Source organism: Cryptomeria japonica, chromosome 9 (assembly GCF_030272615.1).
Source record: "Cryptomeria japonica chromosome 9, Sugi_1.0, whole genome shotgun sequence".
NCBI classification, from domain to species: Eukaryota; Viridiplantae; Streptophyta; class Pinopsida; order Cupressales; family Cupressaceae; genus Cryptomeria; species Cryptomeria japonica.
Window position 1 is genome coordinate 736,331,877 of NC_081413.1, and position 27,975 is coordinate 736,359,851.

A 27,975-nucleotide genomic window follows, 5' to 3' on the forward strand; every position below is an offset into this window, starting at 1 on the left:
TTGAAATTTTCGCCCTAGGGTCCGAAATCTGCCCCTTAGACAATTTTGAAAACTTGCACGGAACGTCGAACCTCATACTAGCCTTTTGCCAGTTTTCACAAATCTAGATTTAGGAGGCATCAGAATACTAAGGCACTTGGCTGGGCAATTCGATCTTTCATCAGCAGGCGAAAATCATCTCTCGCCCAAACTTTACAAAGGTCGGGTGACAAACCTTATGCAATCGGCCTCACAGCTCTGGCTTGGCGGGATCCGCCAATTCTTACCACCTTACGCCTATCTAAGGCGATTCTCAAAACTTCGAACAAAGCTCTTGGCGTTCACGCCTGAGAGCTAGACTAGTCAGGAGGACTTATCGGTTCATTACTTCAACGCCAATCAGCTTATGGATCGGTCACGAACTCGCTCGAAGAGACACGAGAAACTCTGCTCAGAACCTCAGGACAACGACCGAAAGCTCAAAACAAGAAAGGGGACCCTGTCGGCGACAAGGAGCGTGTGCAATGCACAACAAAACCCTTGTGTGATTTGCAGCAGAAATAAAACCCACCAATTTATTTAGAAAAATCTGCCAAAAAACTTTATTAAAATACCTATGATTCTATAAATAAAAACCCACAAATTTATTGAAAAAATTCGCCAACAGTCCTTGTACAAATCTGTGCACAATCGTTTATGTGTCTTGCATGCAATTCGTCATTGCCATGTCTCATGGAATTCGCATGCTCAACAGTCCCAAGAATTTTAAAAACCTGAGCTTTGATAATATATTTCAGAAAGTAATGACACAGAGAATGATTACCAAGGTATTCGATATTAACAAAAGAGCGAAAGTCTCCTTAAATAAGAGTTACAGATGATTTAGCTGATAAGGATAAAATTGACAACTGAGAAAGCAAAGGATAAGAATTTATCTAAAATGGATAAAAGAATACTCCTAAAGTCTGTCTTCACAACCTAATTGACCATTATAAACTAATACTGCAATATTGCTTTAATACGGACATGGTGATAACCATGTAGACAAAATAAATGTTGAATCACATGTTATTTCTTTCTTATTTTTGACTTGGAATGTGAGACATTATGTATAATGATATCTACACTTATATCAACTTGATGATGCTAACTTACTGGTCTTTACATCTGTTTCGTAACATATCCACAATTTAGTCTGTGATGTTTCCATCTTAATTTTAAGCTAACCTTTAATAAGCATATATTTAGGGGTGGCAGTCCTGAATCTCTAAGTAGTTATAGTTTAGGAATAAAGATTACCGTGAAGTCATATAAATAAGACAGTTTCCATAACATTAGTTTTCTTTCCTTAGAACAAAATAATGGCAAGAAGATGATAGAATAACATTACCAATGATTCATGAAAAGATAAGTAGTAGTCATACCTCCAATGGGAAGAGCTTCGTTGATGGGCCTTCATACACCTACAATAAAATAGTTGGCATCATAGTATAAAGACTTGTAAGCATCTATGGAACATAAGAGGAATCTAGAAGATACACATCCGCTAAACATGAGGACTACAATCATCCGCACACCTGCTCACAATCATACCATTCTATACATGAATTCCGAAGGATCAGCGCATAAAAGGATAACGTCATGAGCAGATTATCTATGGATGGAGTGTATAACCATGATTGACAAACATGTAATCAAATATATCATATTTCATATTTATGTATTATGAATCTGTATTACTCAATTGTGATCAGCTTGGAACGGGTTGAAGAAAGAACAAATAATATAATCAATATGTGAAGACATCAAACCAGATTGAAGATATTTATCTACAGTCCCAAATATACATGAGCATGCCGATGACTATACATTCATGGAGCTGTGTATTCAATATATAATCAGATGAGACATCCAGAATTCGATTATGGCATACATCTTTGCCAAAGGAGGATCCTATCATATTAGTACTTGTGATGTCCCCTTCTAGTTGACATCTGTCAGCTGAGTAGATTAGCCTATTACTGACCCTCGTAGGCTGATGAGGTTGGGTAGAGGGTCCTCCAGAGTTTGATTGACCATCTTCAGAGCAAGCACTCCAGGTCTGGTCTTCGTTTGAGGTCTCCAGGACTCCGTTTGAGAAACTTTCTATTTTTAGCAGTCCTACTATTTTTAGCCAATAGGCTGGGCAACGACAGATTATGGTTTGGCAGTCTCCAGTTCAGACGGCAAGTTTTTCTGATGGTTATTTAGAGAGATATTACTATTTGATTATTTATAATTAAATATTAAATGGCGAACTTTAATGTTTTAATGTTTTAAAAAGTCACTTTAAGTCATAACTTAAGTGAGGGTCTATTTCTCATCAGATGGGGCCAGTTTTGTATTAAAAGGAGAACAATCATTTTTATTTTGACTATTGAAGTGTCAAAATAAAAATAATTAAAATTAAAATCTTTTTGCAAGCCAAATCGCACTTTCTTGGAAATCGCGCCAACCCTAAAGGAGAGGATTAAAGAAGATTTTAGGTCTTCTTTCTTTTATGTTGAGTTTTGATATTTTGTTTTGGAGCTCTGAGAGGAGTTTTTGGCCAAGGGTTTTAGCAGGAGATTCTTCTGCAATGATCAGTGGTATCGGTACAGGAAAACGTGGGATTCTTGTGCAGCAGCATCAGAGGCTGTGAAATATCAGTTGATCTTGCTCTTCCAGTTGGTTTCATTCAGGAACCAAGGTTGTGCGTATTAGACAGAGAAACATTGTTGTTTTTATCAGTGTGGTTGCAGCAGCAGATAGGGAACAACCAAGGCGCCCACAGGAGGGATTCATTGTGGCTGTATGGCTACCTAGGAAATAGCGCCAATATTCTAAGGGCTGCAATTTTTGCATAGGGAGCAATAAAAATCAATAAATAAAATAAGGAGGTATTTATCTTTTATGGTTTGTTATGTATTCAGGGTAAATGGAGGGTGAACGAATGTAACAAGGGTTTGATCAGTTAATCTCTGAATAAGAAGTTATTTCCAGCGCTTTCCTATGTTTGCTTTTTGATCTTGTAATGGTTAGAATATATTTGCTGCTTTAAAAGAATGCGTAGAACAAACACAAAAATGCAACAGGTTCAACTAAACTACAGTGTCAAAGTTGAGGGCCTCTTGAGGTTCTTACAGTGGTATCAGAGCTAAATCCTACCATCCTAAGGGTTTAGCAATTATATGCAGTCACAGGAGACGGGTTCACACAGGTATTATACACGCAGCAGAGCTTCTCGTGAAAGAGAACAGCGTTTTAATAGGCAGGCAGATACCATGGGTGAAAGGCGCACAGATAGCCCAACCAGAGGTCACAGAACTGAGGATGAGGAGATGAGAATTTTTTAGGACTATGGCTACAGGACAGCAGTAGGTTGCTCAGGCTTTATAGGCACTCACCACCATGATGGAGCGTATGAACCCTCCAAACCAAAACAATATAGAACCAGAGGACAATAGGAGTGTAGCCAATATTCCTAGACCTCACAGGGTAGCTACACGCACAGTTGACAGACCTTCAAGGCCTAATTTCTTGGCAGAAGAACCTGAGGATGTTGCCAGAGCTGAGGCGGAGCCGGTCTTTGTTGATAATGTTATGACGGTACATGATGAGTGGAGTCTTCTCCCACCTGATGTGAGACAGAATTTGAACTTTGATCAATTCATGAGGCAAAAACGGGAGGTAGAGCGAAATAGGCAAGAGAGGAGGCCTCGTTTCCAACATAGAGATCTTGAGTTAGCCACAAGCAAACTCACCCTACCTTATTATGATGGCAGCGGTGCAGTCACAGCTAGATCTTGGATCCATAAACTGGATACATACTTCACACTGAGACCCATGATTGAAAGGGATGCAATTAAGTTTGCAACATTACACTTGGACGGTACTGCACATGAGTGGTGGCATAATGGACTCGTCACTCTCCAAAATGATGAGATTACCACCTACCAGGAGTTCGCTGATTTGTTAGTTGAAAGGTTTGATAAGAAAGACCCTGAGTCATACTTTCGGGAGTTAGCACAGTTGAAACAAACAGGGAACTTGGAGGTGTATGTTTCAGAGTTTCTGAAGCTATCATGCATGGTAAATAACATGTCAAATCAGCGATTAGTAGTGTTGTTTAGAGAGGGACTCATGGAGCCTTTGAGAGGCTGGGTGAAGGCATTTGATCCCCCAACACTTCTACTCGCCATTAAAAAGGCACAGAGTATGGATGTGACAACCACTCAAAATAGATTTGGGACAAAAGGGTCAACATCCTTCAAAGATAACAGAAATTTCGGCAAAGGGAAAGAAAAATCAGACTTTAGAAATGATTACAAGGCAAAGCCAGCAGCCCCACCCTTAGATCGGGAGACACTTAACGATTTGAGGCAAAAGAAACTTTGTTTTTATTGCAAAGGTCCATATGATGCTAATCATGACTGTCCGTTGAGGCCTAAAGGCAGGGCAAACAGAGTAATGTGGGCATATTATGAAGATTCTGAATCTGATCATGAAGGTCAGCCTGTTGATTATGAGAATTTAGGGGCTGAAGATGACACACAGGGACCTCCACGACTTGACAAAATGGATGCAAAAGGTGATGAGCACCTTAAGGAGGCACTTCTCACGAGTATTCAGCAGGAAGGATCATTTAGAATGAGAGGGGTACTGGCTGGTCAGAAAGTTATTACACTGTTGGATACCGGAGCCACACATAACTTTATTGATGCCAGGTTGGTGGAGAAGAGAGGAATCCAAACAGAGGAGTTTGAGGGCATTCGTGTGAGGGTGGCAGATTGTTACACTTTAAAGTGTAATAGGATGATCACACAACTCCCATTGCGTGTAAACAATTATGAATTCAAGACTGATTTCTATGTGGTCCAGATGGGAGACACAAATTTGGTCCTTGGTATGAAGTGGTTGCATGAACTAGGCAAGTTTACACTTGATTTGCAGGAGATGGAGATGTCTTTCACCATTGATGAGAAAACACATGTGCTGAAAGCGATTAAGGACAGCAACTTCAGAATGATTACACTCAGGCGAATGGAGAGGCTTGTACGCCATGATCAGACTGAGTGGGCAGCAGAGTGTATGATTATGCCCATACAGCAGGATACTCCAAAGGTTGAATATCATCCGGACATTCAGATACTGAGAACCAAACATAGCAAGGTTTTCAGTGACATACCATCAGGGAAACCACCAGATAGGGGTTTTGAGCACATCATTGAGCTAGAGGAGGGAGCCAAGCCAGTGATGATTACTCCATATAGACATCCGAAGCCCCTAAAAGATGAAATAGAGAAAACCATACAAGAGCTTCTGGCCATGGGACATATTCGGCCTAGTAAGTCCCCCTTTACTTCTTCAGTTGTCTTGGTAAAGAAGAAGGATGGTACATTGCGGATGTGTATTGATTACAGGGTCCTTAATAAGCGAACAATCAAAAATAGATATCCCATTCCGCGTATCGATGAGCTCATAGATGAATTACATGGGCCCTGTTATTTTTCAAAGATTGATTTGAGATCAGGCTATCACCAGCTCAGTGTTCGCGAGCAGAATATTGAGAAGACTGCTTTTCGTTGTCATTATGGACATTTTGAGTTTGTGGTTATGCCATTTGGACTAACCAACGCCCCTGCCACTTTCCAGTCCACAATGAACAAAGTCTTCAAACATCAGTTGAGGAAATCAGTATTGGTGTTCTTTGATGATATACTGGTTTACAGTCGTACTTGGGAAGAGCACCTCAGTCACCTAGATACAGTTTTGAGCATTCTGAGCAGGGAGTCCTTGTATGCCAAGGAATCCAAATGTGACCTTGGAATGACTGAGTTATTATACTTGGGCCATATTATCAGTGCAGAGGGAGTGCGGATGGATCCCGAGAAGATCTGTGCTATTGTAGATTGGCCTACTCCAGTGAACCTCACTCAGTTGCGTGGGTTCTTGGGCCTATGTGGTTTCTACCGCTGTTTTGTTAACGGGTATTTGCGCCATGCGGCACCTTTGACAGACTTGATGAAAAAGGGTGCCTTCTTATGGACTTTTGAGGCCCAAGAGTGTTTTGAGAGGTTTAAGGAGCTCATGACTTCATGTCCCGTACTTGCTACACCTGACTTCTCGAAGTCATTTGAGTTACAATGTGATGCCTTCGGTGAGGGCATTGGGGCGGTGCTTATGCAGGACAAGCACCCTATTGCTTATGAGAGTAGGAAACTCCGTGGACCTGAGAGACTTTACAGCATTTATGATAAGGAAATGTTGGCCATAATGCATGCACTAGCCAAGTTTAGATAGTACTTAGTGGGCAGCAAGTTCTACATTAAGACTGACCACAATAGTTTGAGACATTTCTTTGGGTAGCGGGACTTAAATGACAGGCAACAAAAGTGGGTCAGCAAACTTCAAGCTTACAACTTTGATATTTCCTATATCAAAGGCACACAGAATGTAGTTGCAGATACCTTGTCACGTCATCCCTACCTTAATTCTATGGTCCGGATAGCAGAAGATTGGTGGCATATTATAGTGGCAGAGTACGCCAAAGATAGCTGGGCTGCAAGGGTGATAGAAGGGTCAGTAGTGGACAGCAGGTATATAGTTGTAAATGAATTGATCATTTACAAGGGGAGAGTGTACTTGATCCCAGGATCGAAGTTGAGGAGTAGGGTACTGCGGTTCTGTCATGATGAACCGATAGCAGGACATCCCTGGTTTTTCAAAACCTACAAATAGGTGCGCGAGCGCTTCACATGGAAAGGGCTCAAGGCGGATGTTCTACAGTATGTTAGAGAGTGCCCTTTTTGTCAGTAGAATAAACAGGAGCATACATACCCTGCTAGTTTACTTCAGCCACTTCCAATTCCTGACAGGAAGTGGGAATGTTTGTCTATGGATTTCATCACAGGGTTACCGAGAGCGCAGGGGCATGACTACATATTTGTGGTCGTGGATCGTTTGACGAAGTATGCTCACTTCTATTCAATCACCACCACTTATTCAACTATTCAGGTAGCAGAGTTATTCTTCAGAGAGGTATTCAGATTACATGGGTTGCCTCGGACTATTGTCAGTGATAGGGACACGCGGTTTTTGAGCCACTTTTGGCAGGAGCTTTTCAAACTCTGTGGAACCAATCTTACATCGAGCACCAGTTACCACCCTCAGACTGATGGCCAAACTGAGATAGTTAACAAATGGGTGGAGGGATACCTCAGGAACTATATTTCAAGGCAGCAAAAGGCGTGGGTGAAGTGGATTTACCTCTGTGAGTACTGTTACAATACCACTCACCACATGTCCATTCTAATGACTCCATTTATAGCACTGTACGGGTATGAACCTCCCAGTTTCATTGACTTATTGTTGAGCGACAGTAGGGTGCCTAGTGCGAGAGACATGATGCAGGAGAGTCAGGACATTGTGAAGACTCTTAAGGAAAATATAGCCAAGGCACAGAATCAGCAAAAACAATATGCTGATCAGAAGAGGACAGAGAGGTCATTTGAGGTAGGAGACATGGTGTATTTGATGTTGAAGCCTTATCGACAGTCTACTCTCAGGAGGAGTGGAGCAAAGAAGCTCAAGCCTTGATATTATGGCCCTTTCCGAGTGACCCGGCGTATTGGAGAAGTGGCTTATGAGTTGGATTTACCGGCAGATAGCAGAGTACACAATGTGTTTCATGTGTCATGTCTCAAAAAGGCGTTGGGACATCGTATTATTCCTTCCACGGTCTTACCACCCCTAGATGATGAGGGAAAGTTGATACTCGTACCTGAGGCTATCTTTGAGTTCAGGGAGAGGAATTTCAGGAGACGAACTATCACAGAATACCTGGTGAAATGGAAGGATTTGCCGGTAGAGGATGCTACTTGGGAGAGCAAGGAGATTTTACAGCATCCGGAGTTGAGATTGCTTGAGGACAAGCAATTTCGGGAGGGGCAGACTGTGATGTCCCCTTCTAGTTGACATCTATCAGCTGAGTAGATTAGCCTATTACTGACCCTCGTAGGCTGATGAGGTTGGGTAGAGGGTCCTCCAGAGTTTGATTGACCATCTTCAGAGCAAGCACTCCAGGTCTGGTCTTCGTTTGAGGTCTCCAGGACTCCGTTTGAGAAACTTTCTATTTTTAGCAGTCCTGCTATTTTTAGCCAGTAGGCTGGGCAAGGACAAATTATGGTTTGGTAGTCTCCAGTTCAGACGGCAGGCTTTTCTGATGGTTATTTAGAGAGATATTAATATTTGATTATTTATAATTAAATATTAAATGGCGAACTTTAATGTTTTAATGTTTTAAAAAGTCACTTTAAGTCATAACTTAAGTGAGGGTCTATTTCTCATCAGATGGGGCCAGTTTTGTATTAAAAGGAGAACAATCATTTTTATTTTGACTATTGAAGTGTCAAAATAAAAATAATTAAAATTAAAATCTTTTTGCAAGCCAAATCGCACTTTCTTGGAAATCGCGCCAACCCTAAAGGAGAGGATTAAAGAAGATTTTAGGTCTTCTTTCTTTTATGCTGAGTTTTGATATTTTGTTTTGGAGCTCTGAGAGGAGTTTTTGGCCAAGGGTTTCAGCAGGAGATTCTTCTGCAGTGATCAGTGGTATCGGTACAGGAAAACGTGGGATTCTTGTGCAGCAACATCAGAGGCTGTGAAATATCAGTTGATCTTGCTCTTCCAGTTGGTTTCATTCAGGAACCAAGGTTGTGCGTATTAGACAGAGAAGCATTGTTGTTTTTATTAGTGTGTGGTTGCAGCAGCAGACAGGGAACAACCAAGGTGCCCAAAGGAGGGATTCATTGTGGCTGTACGGCTGCCTGGGAAATAGCGCCAATATTCTAAGGGCTGCGATTTTTGCATAGGGAGCAATAAAAATCAATAAATAAAATAAGGAGGTATTTATCTTTTATGGTTTGTTATGTATTCAGGGTAAATGGAGGGTGAACGAATGTAACAAGGGTTTGATCAGTTAATCTCTGAATAAGAAGTTATTTCCAGTGCTTTCCTATGTTTGCTTTTTGATCTTGTAATGGTTAGAATATATTTGCTGCTTTAAAAGAATGCATAGAACAAACACAAAAACACAACAGGTTCAACTAAACTACAGTGTCAAAGTTGAGGGCCTCTTGAGGTTCTTACAGTACTATTCATTGTCACCGATTTCTACTTAACAATAATATCGCTTATGTTCAAGGGAGAATCAAACCGATAACAAGGGGATTATCTTAACTAAACAATAACAATCCATTATTGTGTTGAAGAGATGCGATTATGATCAACAAGTGAATATGTCCCTATAATCCAAGAGACACATCCAACCGATTATGCAAGTATATAATTACAATCATTTCTCCCACAAAGGAGGTTGTGGAACTTTATATTTTTTTTATAATCCAGTTTGGATCACTCTTAAAAAGCTAATGCCGCAAGCACATTATTGGGAGCACAGATAAATCATTTCATATCAGAGACAGCCCCTATGTTGCAAGCATCATTTGATCATATCAGACATAGCAGCATTTCAGAATTGCATAAGTATATCAGGATATCAGACACAGCAATTATTGCTATAAGCAATAAGCAGAATTGACTGCACGGATTGAAGGATTGCATGAGAAACAGGAACTATATTGCTATAAGTGATAATTAAGGATCAGACATTGCATGTGATAGGAGTGACACCAGAGACAGTAATTCATATTGCTATAAGCAATACCATTATATCTCATTGCATAGTTATATTGCCATATTAGACATTCAATTTGCATCCCTTATCAATATAGGTGGAAGGGAAAGTTTAAAGACATAATTCACTTAGCATTCATTTATATTGATTATAATAGAAAAAGCAAGTGACATTAATTGATTCATACTATTGATTATATAATTCATGCTATAATTTGATAATATAATCTCTATTAAGATTAAGAATTTGGAGTAATTTTCTTGTCATGTCCCCATTCATTGTTAATGATGATAGCTTCGGTCAGATAAATATAATCATGAATGAGACTTACATCATTGGACTGATTTATATATGTATACCAATATACATAATAATAATAATTGAGTTTATTATTATTATATACCATAATCAATAATGTATATCAATTAATGATTCATCATTTTAACATACCGATTATGAATCAGTATAATGTTTGTAATAAATAATGAATGGACATATCGGTGGAGAGACATGTCTCCACACTGGATTATAAACTACCGATTATGAATTGGTATAATGTTTGTAATAAATAATGAATGTACATATCGGTGGAGAGACATGTCTCCACATGTTTGGAGACATGTCTATCCATCGATATGTCTTCTCACCCATATATATAATCCACGAATAGATCGGTGAAAGGGTGTACAGCAATCCATTAGTGCGTGCCTTTGAAGATCAGTCCATTCTCAACACTCAGCAATATAATCATACTTGGCGAATCAGCTTACTGTGTGCATATACTATTTCCTCTTTATACTTGCAGCAACCTGCAAGATTCGTAGGTTAGTAAGGGCATCATTTGTGAAACATAAAATTAAAAGATACCTCTATTTCTATCTACTAAGAAATCTAATCTACATTAACATTCAAGACCTAAGGACAATAAAAGTCAATATATGATTAAATAAGTTTTAATTAAAATTTAAACTTATTATTAAAAGAACAAGTACAATATCAAGGAACCATTGAGACTGTTACCAGTCATCATCCATATCCTAAAGATCATACACGATAGACTAATATATAAGAGTTAAAAATATCAGTTATGAAATAAACCAAGCATCGCCGAAAAACAAGTTTGACAATGAAAAGATGATAACTTCATCAGCCAATTAAAGTCCGACTGTACATATTACCATGTTGGCTTCATCAGCCAACCATTGTGTTCAGCATCGATTGATATAGTGAGGAATGATATGTCAATGACTAAGTCAAAACAAAGGAGTATCAGCTAAATAAACATTATCAATTTTAATTAATTATTAGCAAACACTGAATAGAGGAACAATTCGATTAAGTGGAACGAACCAAATTGTTATGAAGAGATGAAGATTGTTCATAACGGAAAGGTGTGATTAAGAAAGGATAAAGATATGTCAGTTCCCAAGCAAAGGGATGTAACTATTCAATGCCCAAGCTATTTAATATGGATCAATATTCATTGCCAAGGCATCAGGGAATTATTTCTTATTTTTATTTGTATCCTTATTGGAATGCTCAGTTGATCCATGAACTTATTAAGTCATGGATGCATAATTAAAAAGGAAGTGTTAAATAGAAATGCATCGTAAGAACATCGCAGAAGCAAGAGCAAGAGAATGTTAAATCAGAGACAGTGATAATATATCTAGATCGACCACCATTGACCATTGCAATTGTAAAGGATATTGGGTCAGACAAGCGAACAAGTAATTCTTCAAGGTCTTTACAGACTGATCAGCATCAGATATCTCTCATTCACATTAAGGTGAATATCAGAAACAGTGGGCAACATATGCTTTCAGACCAGTATAGTTCCAAACCATAGCGCATTCATTCTAAGGAAGTTATCAGTGATAGAGACATATAGATCAGTAATTAACATCATTTTAATATATATGAAGTAATATCAAGAAATATATATATAGTGAAGACCGCATTCACAAGAAAGATATCAAGATAGCAAATTGTATATATACTTGATCGATATGTTTATATCAATATAATCCATTCCTTGTTCTTACATATTGAAAGACTTCTAGATCAATTGAATAAGGCTTCTTATCAGATATTCATATCATTCTTATTGTCCAAAACATTTGGATATAAGTATAATCATCGCAGATCAAAGATAATTTCCATCCTTTGTTATAATCACAATGAGCGTCTTGTTACTGTCCAAATTCATTAAGAATTTAAGAGTATAAGTTTTAATAGAAGAAGTCTCTTGCAATTAAAATTATAAGAAATCAGTCTTAAATCCTAAAAGATTACATAAGGGGACATTACATGTCTCTTAAGGACTAATAATCCCAGAAGGAACATTACATAGTCCAATGCTAAATTTCCTTTATAATTAAATTGTCCTTTCTGTTATGGCAGAGGATTATGAGAGTGTTAGAACTAAAAGCATGGAATGCAAATGTTGTAAAATACATTCAAAGATCGTTCTAATTATAGAGAAATGTTAAAGTTAATAAGATATGTGGGCCCAGTAAACTAACCTTGTTAGGGCATCACAGATAGCAAAGACCATGTAGAAAACCTTAGAATTAAGAACATTATAGGCACTATAACCCTATGATTTTTACCATTATGAAAGTTGTTTTTTTCTGAGAAAAATGATGATATGGTATAAAGCTATCTTTGAGTTAATTATAAGTAAATTTAGAGGAGAATATTCAATCACAGAACTTGATCACCCCTAATTCCATAAGCATCATCCATTAATGCATCAAGAATGGAGATATTCAATTCAGTTTTTCCAATTACTAGAACCAAAAAATCTCAATCATTAACCTTTAAACCCTAACATTTCATAGATTTTTTCACAAGAAACAACACTTTTTTTTAATGTAAATCATTTCTTTACACCTTTTAAATTTAACTTTTATGATTTCCATGTTTATTTATTCCCAATATCACACTGTGTTTTCAGGTCCTGAAATTTGGCAAGATACGGCAGGCAAAGTTGACATATTTGTTTCAGGTTCTGGAACGGGAGGAACCATATCAGGGGTTGGAAGATATTTGAAGATGAAAAACCCATCTATTAAGGTTGTCTGTGTTGAACCTTCTGAAAGCCCTGTAATTTCAGGTAAGACATATTAGACCATAACTCCAAAACTTAGAAGGATTCCAATTACTTGACAACTTGGGGAGATTCTTATTACATATTGTAGTTTGGCTTTTCCCAGATCTTAGAGATAAGTAAAGAGTAAAATATGTTAAAAAAAATAAATTTGATGACATTTATCCTCGAGTGCGTTTCAATTCAAATTCATACCTACCCTATAAGAATTGAAGTAACATGGTAATGTCACCATAATAGATTATAGTACAAATCTGCAAAATCATGGCAAGAACATCTTTTTTTATCCTGCTATAAATTAGAGCAACTCAATAAGAACTATTTATGCTGATCAGAAATAATTGTTCATCAATGTCATATTTCCATAATAAAATAAAAAATTGACTACTTCCATCCATATGATCTAGAGACAAGTTGTGCCTTTTGGCATAAACCCCACTGTGGTTTTTACTTTTTACCTACTATGAAGAGTCATTTTGTACTTTGGTCCTATGATATTGTACTTGTAATTTCTGGCAAACTAATAATAACAATTTAAATATTGTTATTTCTGGAATAACCTGTATAAATATTGAGCTAATCTTAATGGCACATCTTTCATTAGCCACCATTCACAAGAATCCATCTCTCACAAACCCAAGCAAGTGAAATGGTAATTGGATACTAAATTATGAAAATGAAGATTACATATATAGACAATTATGTTGAGACATGGACCAGATAGGACTCGAACCTAGGACCTTCCATATGCTGCTGGAGTGCTCTACCACTGAGCTACTGGCCCCTCTTGGACCAGTCCATCGTCGGTCCAGGTGTGGCTTATTTCCAACACCAACACCCCCCCTTAAGCCACACCTCTCGTGTGCTTGGGGCTCCTAGCCTGAACCTGACTCTGATACCATGTTGAGACACGGACCAGCTAGGACTCGAACCTAGGACCTTCCATAAGCTGCTAGAGTGCTCTACCATTGAGCTACTGGCCCCTTTTGGACCAGTCCATCATCGGTCCAGGTGTGGCTTATTTCCAACACCAACAAATTACATACCGATGTTTCCAATGAAACAATCAAAGACAAAAGACTGAAATGGAAACTATCTATTACAATTAAAGAAAACTAAATGTATGTGGCTTCTCTAGTTTGGGATTTTTCCAATGGTGCATACAAGAGAACAACAAATACCAAACCCTTTAAAATGATGGAGACAGTAATAGGAAGGATATTCTCTATTTTGATGCGAATGGAATGAATAATTCATGAAAAATTTATTTCAGTTATAAAATATTGATTGTCATACCTGTTGTTCACTAGGCATGATATGTTCAGATGCAATGAACAACTCATTACATTTGAGCATAACACATTTTGGTGGATTATTGCAGATAGAATATAGCTGAGGCAAGATTGTGAAGACAATGCATATTGATAGACAGTAATTTTATGGTTTTTGGAAAAGAAGGCTCTATACTGGAATATGCTAAGAAGTTCAGAAGGGGGTTAACTACATTTTGCCATTAATCCTCTTAAAGCCTGAATGGAGACCGAGGTTATGAATATTAGCCTACATAAGAAATGTAAGGAATGAAAGATTTTTAAGAAAAATGGATGGTTTTCTGTAATAAACCCCCTTAATTTTTTTATTTTTTAGCAAGATTACTCACACAACCACACCCGTTAGGGTTAGAATAAAAAATCCAAAACTAGCAAAAAGGAACCCTACACCTTTTGATCACCGAGAGCCCAAACTAGGAGGGTGAGAGCATACGGTAGCAAGGGATCATTAGAAGTAATCTATTGAAGTACTGAATACAATAATGGGTAGCAAGCCAGCCCCTTCCGCTTATCCAGCGGGTGGACAAAGGAACTTGATGGTAAACCAGCCAAGTGAACAAACACTCCAAAGCACGAACCACTCCACCGCAATGTTTCAACGAGAGGACTGAACACACATAACTAAGCTCAACTCAACCGCTTATGCAGCGGGAGGATCATTACAACAAATATCACTCAACTGCTTATGCAGCGGGAGGACTGAGTTACAAATGTCAAATATAGGCGGCAAGCTAGCTTCTTCCACTTTTCAGCAGGTATGCTTACAATCCAGAAATGGTTGATAGTACTACTATTCAACCTTACAAAAGAGAGGAAAGATAGAATAGAAGAATAATGTTGATCACAAAAGATAACTATCACCAAACCAGCTCAAACACCAACTTCCTAAAATCTGATATAGATAACAGCAGGCTGGAAATGCATAACCAACAACACAAAATCACACTAAAATGCTTCCAACTCACTCCAAACTCACTCAAAACACCCCACAGCTCACCCAAACTGACACAAGGAACAAAGCAACTAAGAACAAACTGAAAATGAGCTTCTAAACACCCCCAAACACCTAGCATGCATCCCAATGCACCCCAAACACCTAGCACACATCCCAATGCACCCCAAAATCCATGCCTAAGCTTAAAAAGTACGATTTGCATTATAAAATCAAAGACTCCAAATTAGGGGCTACAGACTTACAAAACATATCACCCAAAGCATAGAAATAGTTCGAGCCAATACCAATAATGATAAGTCGCACAGGGAGGGAGGTAGGATCGAATCTTTGCTTCAGCCACACCAAAAGCAGCAATACTGAAAAAATCACAGCAGCAAACGAAATTCTCCAAATCCACACACGCAATCCACTAGAACACCACACAATCCACACAATCGAACCACAACTACGAGTGATGTCTCACACTCAAAACTACAAAGGATAATCTAGGAGGTTTTCACCCTCAAAGAAGTCTGGAATCATTCCGAGAGCATAACATTATAATTTTTCGGGATGATCAAATGAGGAGCCAAGCACCTAAATATATAGATTTCCAAGTCTGAAATTCAAATTCAATTGCCTCCAAATTCACCCCTTCTAATTTGCATTTCATTTCCAAGGTGGACCCAAGTATGGCGTCCCCTCCTTAAGTCAAAACCTAGCAAAGGGGACCACGATTTTTGGCATAAAAAACACTTTGTCAAATAAAAATAAAGTCTCCATGTTCACTTTGGCGTCCTCCTTCATAACACAAATAATTCACCTAGCAGACTTGATTTATGCACAATTCTTAATAGCATTAATCAGTAATAAAAATAATTAAATATTAAACCTTAGGATAAGGAAATAATATTTAATTAAATAACTTATAAATCCAATATTGATTATCTTCAAAATCAAGGATGACGTTGTGCGATGAAAACCACTGAACTAAACTAGATCAGGACCCTATCCAAGACTGCCAAAAATAGAAATGCTCAAACTGCAACTTACTAAAAATAGTAAGTCATGAAATACTGCTCCAAAAAACATGATCTTTGCACCCAAAGAAAGAGCTTGGAAAGATCAGTAAAACCATAGTTCCCAAACTCGCTGCAAGTCGTGCGAATTATCCGAGTCGCCGAGCCGAGCAGACCTCGCCGAGTTTTTATGACTCGGCCCGAGTCATGGAATATGATATATAATTTCATATATATATAATTGTAAAAGTATATAATTTCAAGATTTTGCCAAGTCATTGCCGAGTTGTAGCCGAGTCATGAGTTGAGTTGGCCTTGCCGAGTTCAAGCCGAGTCCGAGTCTAGGAACTTTGAGTAAAACTGCACCATCCAGACAGCTAAACCCTAACTTACTAAAAATAATAAGTTCACACTTCATCGTATAATCAATTGCATGTTATGCCACCCTGGAGTTCATGGAAAACCCAGAAGGAAACCATAAACAGAACTGAAGAATTCCCTCCTGACAAACCCTAAAAAGCTCGTGCAGAACTCCACAAAAGTTGGAAACCCTAATTCTCCTTTCCAAATAGCCTACAAGTCTCCGGAATAGGCCACTGGACTACTGAATGAACATCACTGAGAAGGGGACATTACATTTTCATGGTAAGGTTTAAAAGTTCCTTTGAGCTTCTAAGAATAAAGAATTTATTCACAATGCAACCTATTATCAACCTGAGTCTGATTTACACTAGGGTTTGAAACTTTCAGTGAATTTCACCCGTTCTGTATGTGACAGTGGACAGGAGAATTTACCACCTCATACATAGTCTGGCTAGGCATTTAAAAAACACTAGTGCCGAGGCCCAAAGCATACAATATGTCACCTAGTCACTCTTTTTTCTGCATTCAGTACTAAGATATTATTATGTATGGCCCCTATATTTTTTGAGCATTATAATTATTATGATTACTCTGGAGCAGCTTATTGTCCCTTTAGTGGTTTGTACTTAAATCTATTTTTACTTTCTTCCACGGTGCAAACTTTCAAAGGATTTCAAATTAGATCTAAACATGTTTAGAGTTTCATTGTCTTCGACTAACTGTTCGGTATCTTTCTGTTGTACAGCAAATCACTCTGGGCTTCCACATGCTACTGTGAGGATGGGTTATGAATAGACCCAATTAGGCCTGGTTATCTTGTCACATATTTTGGCATACAAAATATTCTAGTATTCCTGTTAACTGCATTTCATTTTTCTTTTTTGGCTCATTTATTTTATTGTAAGATAGTCCTACTCGTGCAACAAAAAAGGAGCAAGGTAAAATCCTTTCATTTACACAGAAATATTTGCTGATTTGCACCATTGAGATGATTGTCCTGTGGAATGACAATCTAATAAACTTAAGCCGTAATAAGTGCACTGAAATCTGGAAATATACAATTATGCATATATAGGTGACTTTAAAAAACAAGGGCGCACACACATGTACATGGAAGCAATTATTCTCGGATTCAAATATACAGAACTGTGTAAGGCTGGATTTTAATGTACTGTTTAGTCTCGTACCCTCAAAAGTCATGTCCTTGTAGTACAGATTGAATTTGGTTGTGGAATAGTTGAATAAAAGGGTTATATCCCCCCGATTAAATCAATGAACTGTCCCCCTATGAAAGGGTTCATTTAAGTATATGGAGAATTAATAGTGGTCATGTTCCTGAGCTCAATATTTCTTTGATCAATAATATTACCTTTTAGAAATGACCAGTTTGTGCATTTTTAGGTAAAAGTAAAAAGCGTTTTATAAGATGGGTTTGTGAGTATCTGGATTCAGGTGCAGGGTACGATTTTTTTCCTTTATAGATTAGCATTGTGAACACAAATTACATAGTAGACACGATTATTAATGTTTTCATAAACGAAACAATCAGATAACTGCTCATCTATTTATGCTAGTGCAGATTTGTTGTTGCACTGTTTAGTTGGAAACAACATGCATGACTCTTAATTTCTTGTTAAACTCTCCTGTTTGACACTTCTTTGAGGCTTCCTGTTAAATCTTCTTACAAATACCTAGTGCATATTATATCAGGTGGGCAAAAAGGAAGCCATAAAATACAAGGACTTGCACCTGGATTCATAACAGACAATTTGGACATGGCTGTGATTGATGAGATTATTACAGTTTCGTCAGACAAAGCAATGACATATGCGAGGAAGATCGCCAGAGAGGAAGGATTGCTCGTCGGCATTTCATCAGGTGCAGCATATGCAGCTGCATTGGAGGTAATGGTAGAGCACCCACAATCACATAACGCTAGTTGACTTGCGTCTCTTTGTTTCCTCTATAGAATGACTGCAGAATTTTAATTGGGTGTTTTCAGGTTGGACAGCGACCGGAGAACAAAGGTAAATTGATAGTAATGATGTTACCAAGTGGTGCAGAAAGGTATTTAAGCACGGATTTGTTTTCCTCCATTAGAGAAGAATGCAGTAATATGAGCTTCTGAGCAAAAATAAACATCCCAGTTCTCTCGGTCCCTTTGGTATTGACAGCAGTTGAGTGAAATGTTTTCTTCCTCTTATTTTCGATTGAATATAAATGATAACGAATAGCTCTTGTTCTTGTGAAATGTGCAAATAAGTGTCGAGGATTCATAACTATCCTCCTTTCAGATACAGAATAATGTCTGTTTATCAAATTAGTTTAAATTCAGATACAGGATAATGTCTGTTTATCAAATTAGTTTAACTTACCGTAATCAGATTTCAGAATAACGTTAATTGCTATACTGCTATATATATATGATGAATAGTTCTATTTAACGGTAATTGCTATACCTTCATATTTTGAATTCCATATCAAACGCTGATCAAATCATAACAATATTGTATTTTAAGGATGTACAAAAGTATAAATAGATTTGAATTATCTGAATACAAAACGGAAAACACTAAGCAAAAAACATAAGAAAAGTAAACATACAGATAAAAATCAACAAAATATATTGAAAATTTTCAATAAAAAAATAAAAATTATTTAAGGGTTTGTTGAGTTAATATTGAAAACCATGCTTTTGGAAGTTATGCATTTTCAAATTCTTGTTAAATATTGGGTTAATGCTTCTCTCTACTGATGAATGCATGTCACCACCTCCTTTATATAGGGGCTTCTTTTCAAGGGTAAGGGTATAGACATGACCCTAGTCGTAGTGGTTGTACTAGGCATAACCTAATTCTCACTACTCATGGCTTATTTCAATATTGAGTATATGGATGGTGCTAGTATATGCACGTGTCATTTGTTACATGTCAACTATATGATGGGAATAGTGTTAAGGTCTCTTGATGAGTTTGGCTCACCTTCTTGTGAGAAATGTAACTCAACATGATGAGTTTAATAAAGGAACCATTGGATGAAAATTAATTCATGATAGCCAAACTCATCAATCCATTATTGACTCGCCCTCTTGAATCGTCAGGGAATTATTTTGTCATAAAATATAAAGGTGTACCAAAATGTATATTTATTTTAATATTTTTAGTTGCATATACATTATACCATAGGACCATTTTATAAAAGACTTAGAAAGTTGTATGATGAATGTTGTGGGTAACAGTTATGTTGTATCTAATATGTCATTAGATTTCATAATGGACTCTCTATATGAAACCTAATGTATTAAAAATATCATATAACAAAGTTCTAATATGTCATTAGATTTCATAATGGACTCTCTATATGAAACCTAATGTATTAAAAATATCATATAACAAAGTTCTCAAAAGACTGGAAGTATTAAACTCGGGTTATGATTTAAATTGGACAATGCTCAGGCTATGCTCATAGACCTTAACTATACATAACAAATAGAATAGATGACTTCAAATGATAATAATATGTAATAATGCATTAAAAATCGCTTGAAAAAATTGCATGCTATATCTAATAATAAGAGAACTCATAAAGACAAAAAGCATGGAATATTATGAAACCTTTAACTATCGATTTATTAGAATAATTTGTTACATTTTTATTTTATTAAAAAAATCAAAACTTTATCTAGCCTTAATAGATCTTTTACAAGCATGAGTAATATAGACAAAAAAACAAAAATTTATAAAATATTTGAGAAATTTTATTTATTATTTTTTGTTAAATTTTTATTTTATAAAATTAGTAATTGTAACACCCTAAAAATGGTCATCCAAAACCATGGGCCCCTAATCTTGACTAATGTGCTTAAATTCAATAAAATTCATCAAGGTCCTGAATCAAATAATCAATTTTTTTTTTTTTGATGAATAGATAATCAATTTAAATCAATCATGAGAGCCTAATTAATTAATTCCTAAGGTATTAAAATGCAACATGACAATTACAATTAATTAAATTCTCATTTAATTAATTGATCAAATTCAAAATTTAAAATAGAAAATCCTTTTAAAATCAAATATCTCATTTATTTAGTTAAATATCTTTTGTATATTTAATAAATAAATAAAAATTACCATAAATCTTCAAAAAAATGAAACAAATCAAAAAAGAGGAATTGATTTGAAAAATAAATTGAAAATTATGAGCACAAAAATTCAAAAAAGGAAACAAATTGACTGAACTCAAGAAAAATGGAAAGAATCTGAGTTGCTAATTTCAACTCAATCTTATCTCTCCAAAATGGAATTAAAAATTGTCCAATCAAATCATTTCACTTGGATTGTGTTTCCTTCAAATCGATCTCGACTGTTCATTAAAGATCAATCCCAACCGTTGGTCTCCCTCTTGATTTTCCTATAAATTCAGGCTCTCATTCTTCAATCAGCATCCGAGAATTTTACATCGTTATTATGCTAATATTGTGTTGCAGTTTATCGAGGAAATTTTGAAGAAACTTTGCATATTTAATTCATCAATCAACTTAGTTTTCATTTAGCTTTCATTTAATCTTAGAATCATTTAGATTTCTAGTTCATTAGCTTAGATTCATTTCTCTTATCTATATTTAATTTCTTGCATATAATATAGCTTCGCTTCATTTAGAGTTTTGATCATTTAGCTTGATAATCTCATTTCGCTTAATCAATTAATCTTGCATTCGCCTAGTTGCATGCATTTAAAAATCCTTCGTTTGAGTGTAATCTAGTCATTGGATAGCTTAGCATTCTGAGAGTAATCCACACTCGCACTTTCTAGGAGGCAATAAACCGACTTGCAATGGATTTCATTTTGTTGTTTTTGATTAACTAACCCATGCAAATAATGGTTTATTGAAGTGGTTGTGCCTTTGCAGGTTCCCCAAATTTCACACACATTTTTGGTGCCCATCATGGGGCTTGAACCCACGACTACAAGATTTCTAATGTTGTTTGAACAGATTTGATGTTTGGCCTTTATAACTAATAAACATGTGTTAAATTTGCAAATAAAGATCTTTCTTTTTGTTTGTTCTTTTGTGACAATAAAAAAATGGTCTCTGTTAGGAGGGTATAACTTTTTATTAAACTGTTGGATCTAAATAAATTTTGGATATGTTGTTTCAAACCAAGTTTTCTATATTTTTCACTAGAGCAATTTGCCTAACTTTGTCTAGTTTGAAAGTTATGAATGACAGAGTGCAGTACTATCATTTTGTTTGTTCTTCTGTGACAATAAAAAATGGTTTTTGTTCAGAGGGCATAACTTTTTATTGAATTGTTGGATCTAAACAAATTTTGGATATGTTATTTCAAACCAAGTTTTCTGTATTTTCACCGGAGCGGTTTGCCTAATTTTGTCTGGTTTGAAAGTTATGAAGGATAAAGTGCAGTACTATCATTTTACTTGTTCTTCTATAACAGTAAAAAATGGTCTCTACTCGGAGAGAATAACTTTTTATTGAACCGTTGGATCTAAACAAATTTTGGATATGTTGTTTCAAACCAAAATTTCTACATTTTCACAGGAGCGATTTCCCTCATTTTGTCTGGTTTGAAAGTTATGAATAAAAGAATGCAATACTATCAAAACTGTCATAACCGGGATAGTCATAAAGAATGGAAATTCTTGTTAGATTAGTTTAATTTACAGTTTGCATGCTAGAATTTTCTTTTGATGATTTTTTTATGTTATTTTGGCAACTAATTTTGGGCTTTTAATGTTTGCAAGTTCGCTTGGCAAGGAATTCAATCATTAAACATATGCTTGCCAAAGATTATAAACTCGAACTACTAATATCTTTGTTTTGCAGGTTGTCTCAGGAGATGCAAACAAACATTTTGTCTTCTTAATCTTTTTAGGAACACTTCAATTTCTATAAGGGAAAGAACTTTGTTTTACGTGTTTTTGGGAAAAATCTAGAGTAGAGAGTATGCTCTTGTCCATTCGGACAATCAGAAATCCAGACCTTGAGATTTTTTTTTTCTATTAGAGTTTGAGATCTGTCGATACCTTAAAAGGGCCTACCTCTCAGGAAGCCCCTAAGGCTCGGTGAGAGGGAACGACCCAAGTGAGTCCGGCCAAAGTCAAGAATCCAACTCACTATAATAAAACGCTTATGGGGTGAAAGTCCCAAGAGACAGAATATTCGGTGGCACTGCTTCATTTATGAGGAGTGTCTCATGTTGAGCATCTTGTAGGGCCTCACGGTCTAAATCACGCTTGTGTGACTACATGGTTTCAACATCCTGCTGGGTTTTATAATCTAAATCGTGCTTGCGTGACAGTCAGACGATCCTTCCAAACAAAACTCTTACTGCAAACTTTAGGTTAGAAGCTACCCAACTCACCTCCGAAAGGAGGATAATCTTTGTGCAAGGGGATGGTTTTCTCCCCAAGATTACTCGCTATGTTGTGCCCCCATTAGCTTTTGGAGTCGGCTAATACGGCATTGAGAATCCATTGCATGAGACTCAGCAGTCGTATTTTGATTAGCTATTGGGTGTGTACCTAGGTTGCAGGCAAAGGTTTTCCTTCTCAGCCAACTTCCATAGGGTTAGCGTGTTGTGCTTGTTATCATTTTACACCTACTGTTTGTTGTTCTTTTCATCAGTCAAAGCAATTGAAACAAAACCTCAAGACAATCAGAAACATCAAATTGAAAGACAAACTGAAAACCAAGTCAGTGATCAAAACTCTGTCAAAACTCGTCTGGGTTAGTCCTAGGTTGCACGAGCCAACAAAAAATCAACCTTTTGTCGTTCTGGTCAAATTTAGACTCGTACGAACAAACATCACTATTGCCAAATTGTCGTTCTAATAAAAAAGGTCCTCGTATGAGTCAGAGCAACAGCTCGTACGAATCTCTGTCTCCATCGTCTGACCCTGAAAGTTACTCGTTCTAGTCTCATACTCTGTCGTACGAAAATCTATCCTTAAGTCCTTAAAGCAATTAGTATCCTAGAGCATACCTCTGTTGTCCTCATTGTCCAAACATCCTCTTGTCTACCATAGTCAGTATTTGTGTCTGATCAAGCGTCAATATCTCGTATGTCCAATCCTCAAGTGTTGAGAAGAAGAAGCCTCAATCCAGAGGCTAAATTGAAAAAGAAGCATCCTAGTCCTAGGCAAATCTATAAGAGGAGAAAGTTTTTATACATCAACCGTCAACTCTTCTTGTCGCATAGGGTGTTCCTGAGACATATGCGGTTATACCTTCAAGGGAAATCTAACGAACTTGACGAAGAACACCCAAGAAGTAAGGCTTTCGCTTAGAAATCTGCATTTAGCTATCACTTAAACAAGGGAGGAAAGATCAATCCCGCTCTATTTCCAGAAGTTTGCATCACTTACAATGAGGCTCAACCTAAACCTACAACCCTGAGAGAGAGCAAGAAGTCAATTTGCCCTTCATAGGACAAGAATTCTATTGAGATAACTACCTTGTCCACTTTTGTGTCAAAACTCTATCTGTCTAATCTTAGTCTCTGTTAATCTCATTGATCTTCATATTTCAACAACTAACATAGAATTAAACTAAGAAAACTTGGATCTCGAGCAAATTGCTTCTTGATAACGTACCCTTGTGGTAGTGCTGTGCAATTTGTCGATCGCGTCCTAGCTAGTTCATCAATCAATCATCAAATCAAACCTCGATCTTCTTGATCATCTTAGGTCACATCTCAAACGAGATAGATCTTTCTCGAAACCAGATTTTGACCTCATCTCTTGATCTGAACATCACGTTGAACAAACTAGCTCCGATTCAATCTTGACTTCTGCATCACCTCCTATATCGATCACATCAAGTTGCCCATCAACAATTTCTCACACAACATTGGAACCAGGTCTCACACGACGTCTTACATCAACAATTTGTTTGAAGATTCTCTAGTCTTTGACGAACCACTACACAACACAATGTCGGCCATCAACAGAGATGCAACTGACTATTGATTCGACACAGACTATGATAATGTAAGGAACCACGAAAATGACAATGGTAGTTCATCTAGTGATTTCGAGATCAAGGAAACAGATGTTACTAATTGCATGAATGACAGAGGCTTCATGAGAATGATGAAGGTTATTCTAGAAAGAGGAAAAGAAGAGCACTTCCCAGAGTTGGCAAGACAAAGAGCGAAAGTTCCTCCTAGTTTTAATGTAGAGAGTATTGTTATGAAAGAAGAGGAAACACCAATAACATTGATGGCTAAACAAATGCAAGCCCTGCAACGTGAAATTCAAGAAATTAAAAACAAGGACAAGATTTCCTCACCATACTCTCTGGATTCGATTTGCCCTTCCCTTTCGACAAAAATCTCTACATGCCTCCATTTCCATCTAGGACCGAAATACTGAAATTTAACAAATACAATGGAAACTCGAATCCCCAGGACCACGTTAGAGAATTTTGTGCCCTATGCATGGAATTCATGCATGAACAAACTTACCTCATGCGCCTTTTTCTAAGGAGTCTGGGAGGACAGGCCATGGAATGGTTCTCAAAGTTGCCAAATGGAATAAAAATGTTTGAGGAGTTGGTTAAACTGTTTTTACAACAATATGCTTACAACATTCGTAGCCCACACCATACTCGACATATGCAACGCGAAACAGAAAACAAGAGAACCATTCCTTACATTCCTTCAACGATGGTGGAGAATTTTCTCCAGATATCCAAGACCAATCCCAGAATCAAAGAAAATGGAGATTTTTTTTGGCACTTTAATACCTGAGTTGAATTACGCCATCTCAATGCAAACACACCCTTATTTCAACAAGATGGTAGAAGGCATTATAAAAATAGAAGATGTGTTGATCAAGAAAGGGGAGATTTCGCTCTATAAGGAAACATCACATGGATCTAGCTCCAAGAATAAATATTGGAAGTACGGCAAAGACAACAACAAAAATGTCGTCAACAATGGAGTAGTAGATAATATCAAACCAAAGCAAAAACAAGTAGTATTCAACTTGACTACTGGAACACAAGCGCTTAAGGTTGTTGAGAATGCAACAGAACACACCTCGAGCAAATGGAGCAACTTTATGAAAAACAAACCTTGGGCTCCAAAACCAAAATGTGAGTTCACTCCTTTAGGAGAGCCATATGAATCAGCGTTGAAAACATTATTAACCAACAATTTACTCACTTTACCGAACAACTCAAAACCATACGATCCATAGGTCAAACCAAAATGGTCGAGAGAAAATGAATATTGTGAATACCACAAGAACAAAGGACATGCTACCAACAAATGTATGAAGTTAAAACATGAGATCCAAGATTTAATTGATGGTCATAAAATAGTTATTGGCAATCACGCAACGAACTCAGATCACAAAGCGTTCAAAGACCCCTTGCCCACCTATGAGAAAGGATATTCCTCAAAATCTAAGGAAGGAGCTAAAATCAACTATACTTACTTTAATAACGACAATGTCATTCACATGATCAAACCAGCTGGATCAGAACGCTGTAATGTGATCATAATCAAAGACAATCACGACAAATCAAAATCTGACAATGTCCTAACCCGAGCTCAAGGTAAAGTGACCCTCAAATGAGTTGCCTCTTCTTCTACCGATCAACCCACGTCATCAAATGGACAAAAATCTTCAAAGCAACCGGCTACCAACATGACCAAACCCTCTTCATCACAACAGCCGATCTCATCAAATTCCTCTGGATATAGCATCTTAGAGCAACTTCAACGAACAACTGCTCAAATATCCATATTAGAACTGCTAAAACCCTCTCCTGTGCATAGGGAGATTCTAGACAAAGTGTTGCTCGATACCAATGTTCCAAAAAACCTGGACCTAAACTGATTTCAATCCATGGGTCACTTAACTTCACCTCATTACCTGTCTTTCTCTGAGGAAGATGATAACTCGTTGAGCCATCCGCATAATCAACCCCTCCACATTGAAGTAATGATTCACAAACACCGCATCAAACGTGTCCTAATAGATGGAGGCGCTGGCTTGAATATTTGTACCTTTGATTTACTCATGCAGATGGGTTTCTCAGAAAATGTCATTGATCCGAGGAAGAAAATCACAATAAAAGCTTATGATGAAAAGGAAAGAACTTCAAAAGGCTTAGTGCTCTTGCCGATCAGAGTGGGACCTATTGAGAGAGATGTTCTTTGTCAGGTTCTAGATATTCCACTATCCTACAACATACTGCTAGGCAGACCCTGGATAGATGATATGCAAGCAATACCTTCCACATACCATCAATGTTTGAAGTTCCATTACAATGGAGGGGAAGTGAGTGTCCCTGATGATCCTAGCTACACTTGTAACACATTAAGGAAATGAACTGATAATCTAGTGCCAAATAATAGAGAAACCTCAGAGATTCTCTTGAAAGAAATGGAACAAAAACTTAAAATCACTAGAGATGGCATGGGAGGATATCAAATAGAACCTGTTCTTACACTAACGGTTCTTCCTCAATCACCTAAAGAAACGGGTAGACCATTAGAATCAATGAGACCACAAACTGCACAAGCAAATATCAACTACAATGGGGCATTCATACAGCCCTCAACATCACTGGCAGATGAAATGGAAGAAGCAGTTGTTCTAGATTGGCTCTATAGAGAAGATAATGAAAATTCAGAAGCCCAATCTTATGAAGCTTCTTCTGAATTGTATGGATGAGGTTATAACAAACTCCTCAGCATGGGATACTCAGGAGTAGGTCATCTTGGTAGGCGACAACAAGGGATCACTGAACCTATTCACTTGAAGACAAAGGCAGCAAATGATAAAATTGGACTAGGGTATCAAGCAGAAAGACCAGTGGTTCCAACAAGACAAGTTTGGACATCCCGTCAAACTGTAGAACAGCAGGATCAAGAGCACTCTAACAAACCCTAGACCCAGAAGGAATATGAGACAGCTCAAGAAGAGATTGAAATTAAAAGAGAAGAAGAAGCTCATCAACAAGTTCACAATACACCTACAATGGCAACACCATAAGAGGTTCCAATCAGTGAACAAGTACAGAGGGTCAAAGAGATGTTTGCACCATATGAGGTTCCAGTCCCATTCAGAGAAATGGTCCTAGAAGGAACTTCAGAAAGCCCAAGTGACTATAACTGGTATCCAGATCCATCTCCAGAACCATCTAATGAAGAATATGTTGAAGAATACTACGATTCTGACACAGAACAAGAAGAAGTGGTTGTCAAAAGAGAAGAAACGGCTCCTAATCAGCTTCCCAGAGGAAATGAGAGAACGGGTGGAGAGAGTCAGAGAGATGTTTGCATCTCTGAATATTCCTGTCACATATATTGGATTGATGCCAGAGACTGACTTAGTAATAGATTCAAATGAGTATGAAGGGGGACCTCAACCATTATCAGATGCTTCTACAGAAGCAAATCCTGAAGAGTTCACTAAGCCTATAGATGAAGCAGAAGCAGCAGCACATAGAAGACTACAACGAGTATTAGAAGAGGTCAGGCTACAAA

The 27,975-nt window shown here is 37.2% G+C and overlaps 1 protein-coding gene across 2 annotated transcripts in view; it reads left to right on the top strand.

Moving 5' to 3' along the window:
* Positions 1–18,903, top strand: part of LOC131038672 (cysteine synthase, chloroplastic/chromoplastic) — a 183,937-nt gene extending 165,034 nt beyond the window's left edge. The window contains exons 6-8 of one of the 2 annotated variants that reach the window (XM_057971179.2): positions 12,654–12,812; positions 18,164–18,357; positions 18,456–18,903. In XM_057971179.2, coding sequence (XP_057827162.2) covers positions 12,654–12,812; positions 18,164–18,357; positions 18,456–18,581 — 479 coding nt within the window. In that variant the 3' untranslated portion in view covers positions 18,582–18,903. The remainder of the gene's footprint in view (positions 1–12,653; positions 12,813–18,163; positions 18,358–18,455) is intronic. The other variant, XM_057971180.2, reaches the window with a different exon arrangement.
* The last annotated feature ends 9,072 nt before the right edge of the window (positions 18,904–27,975 follow it).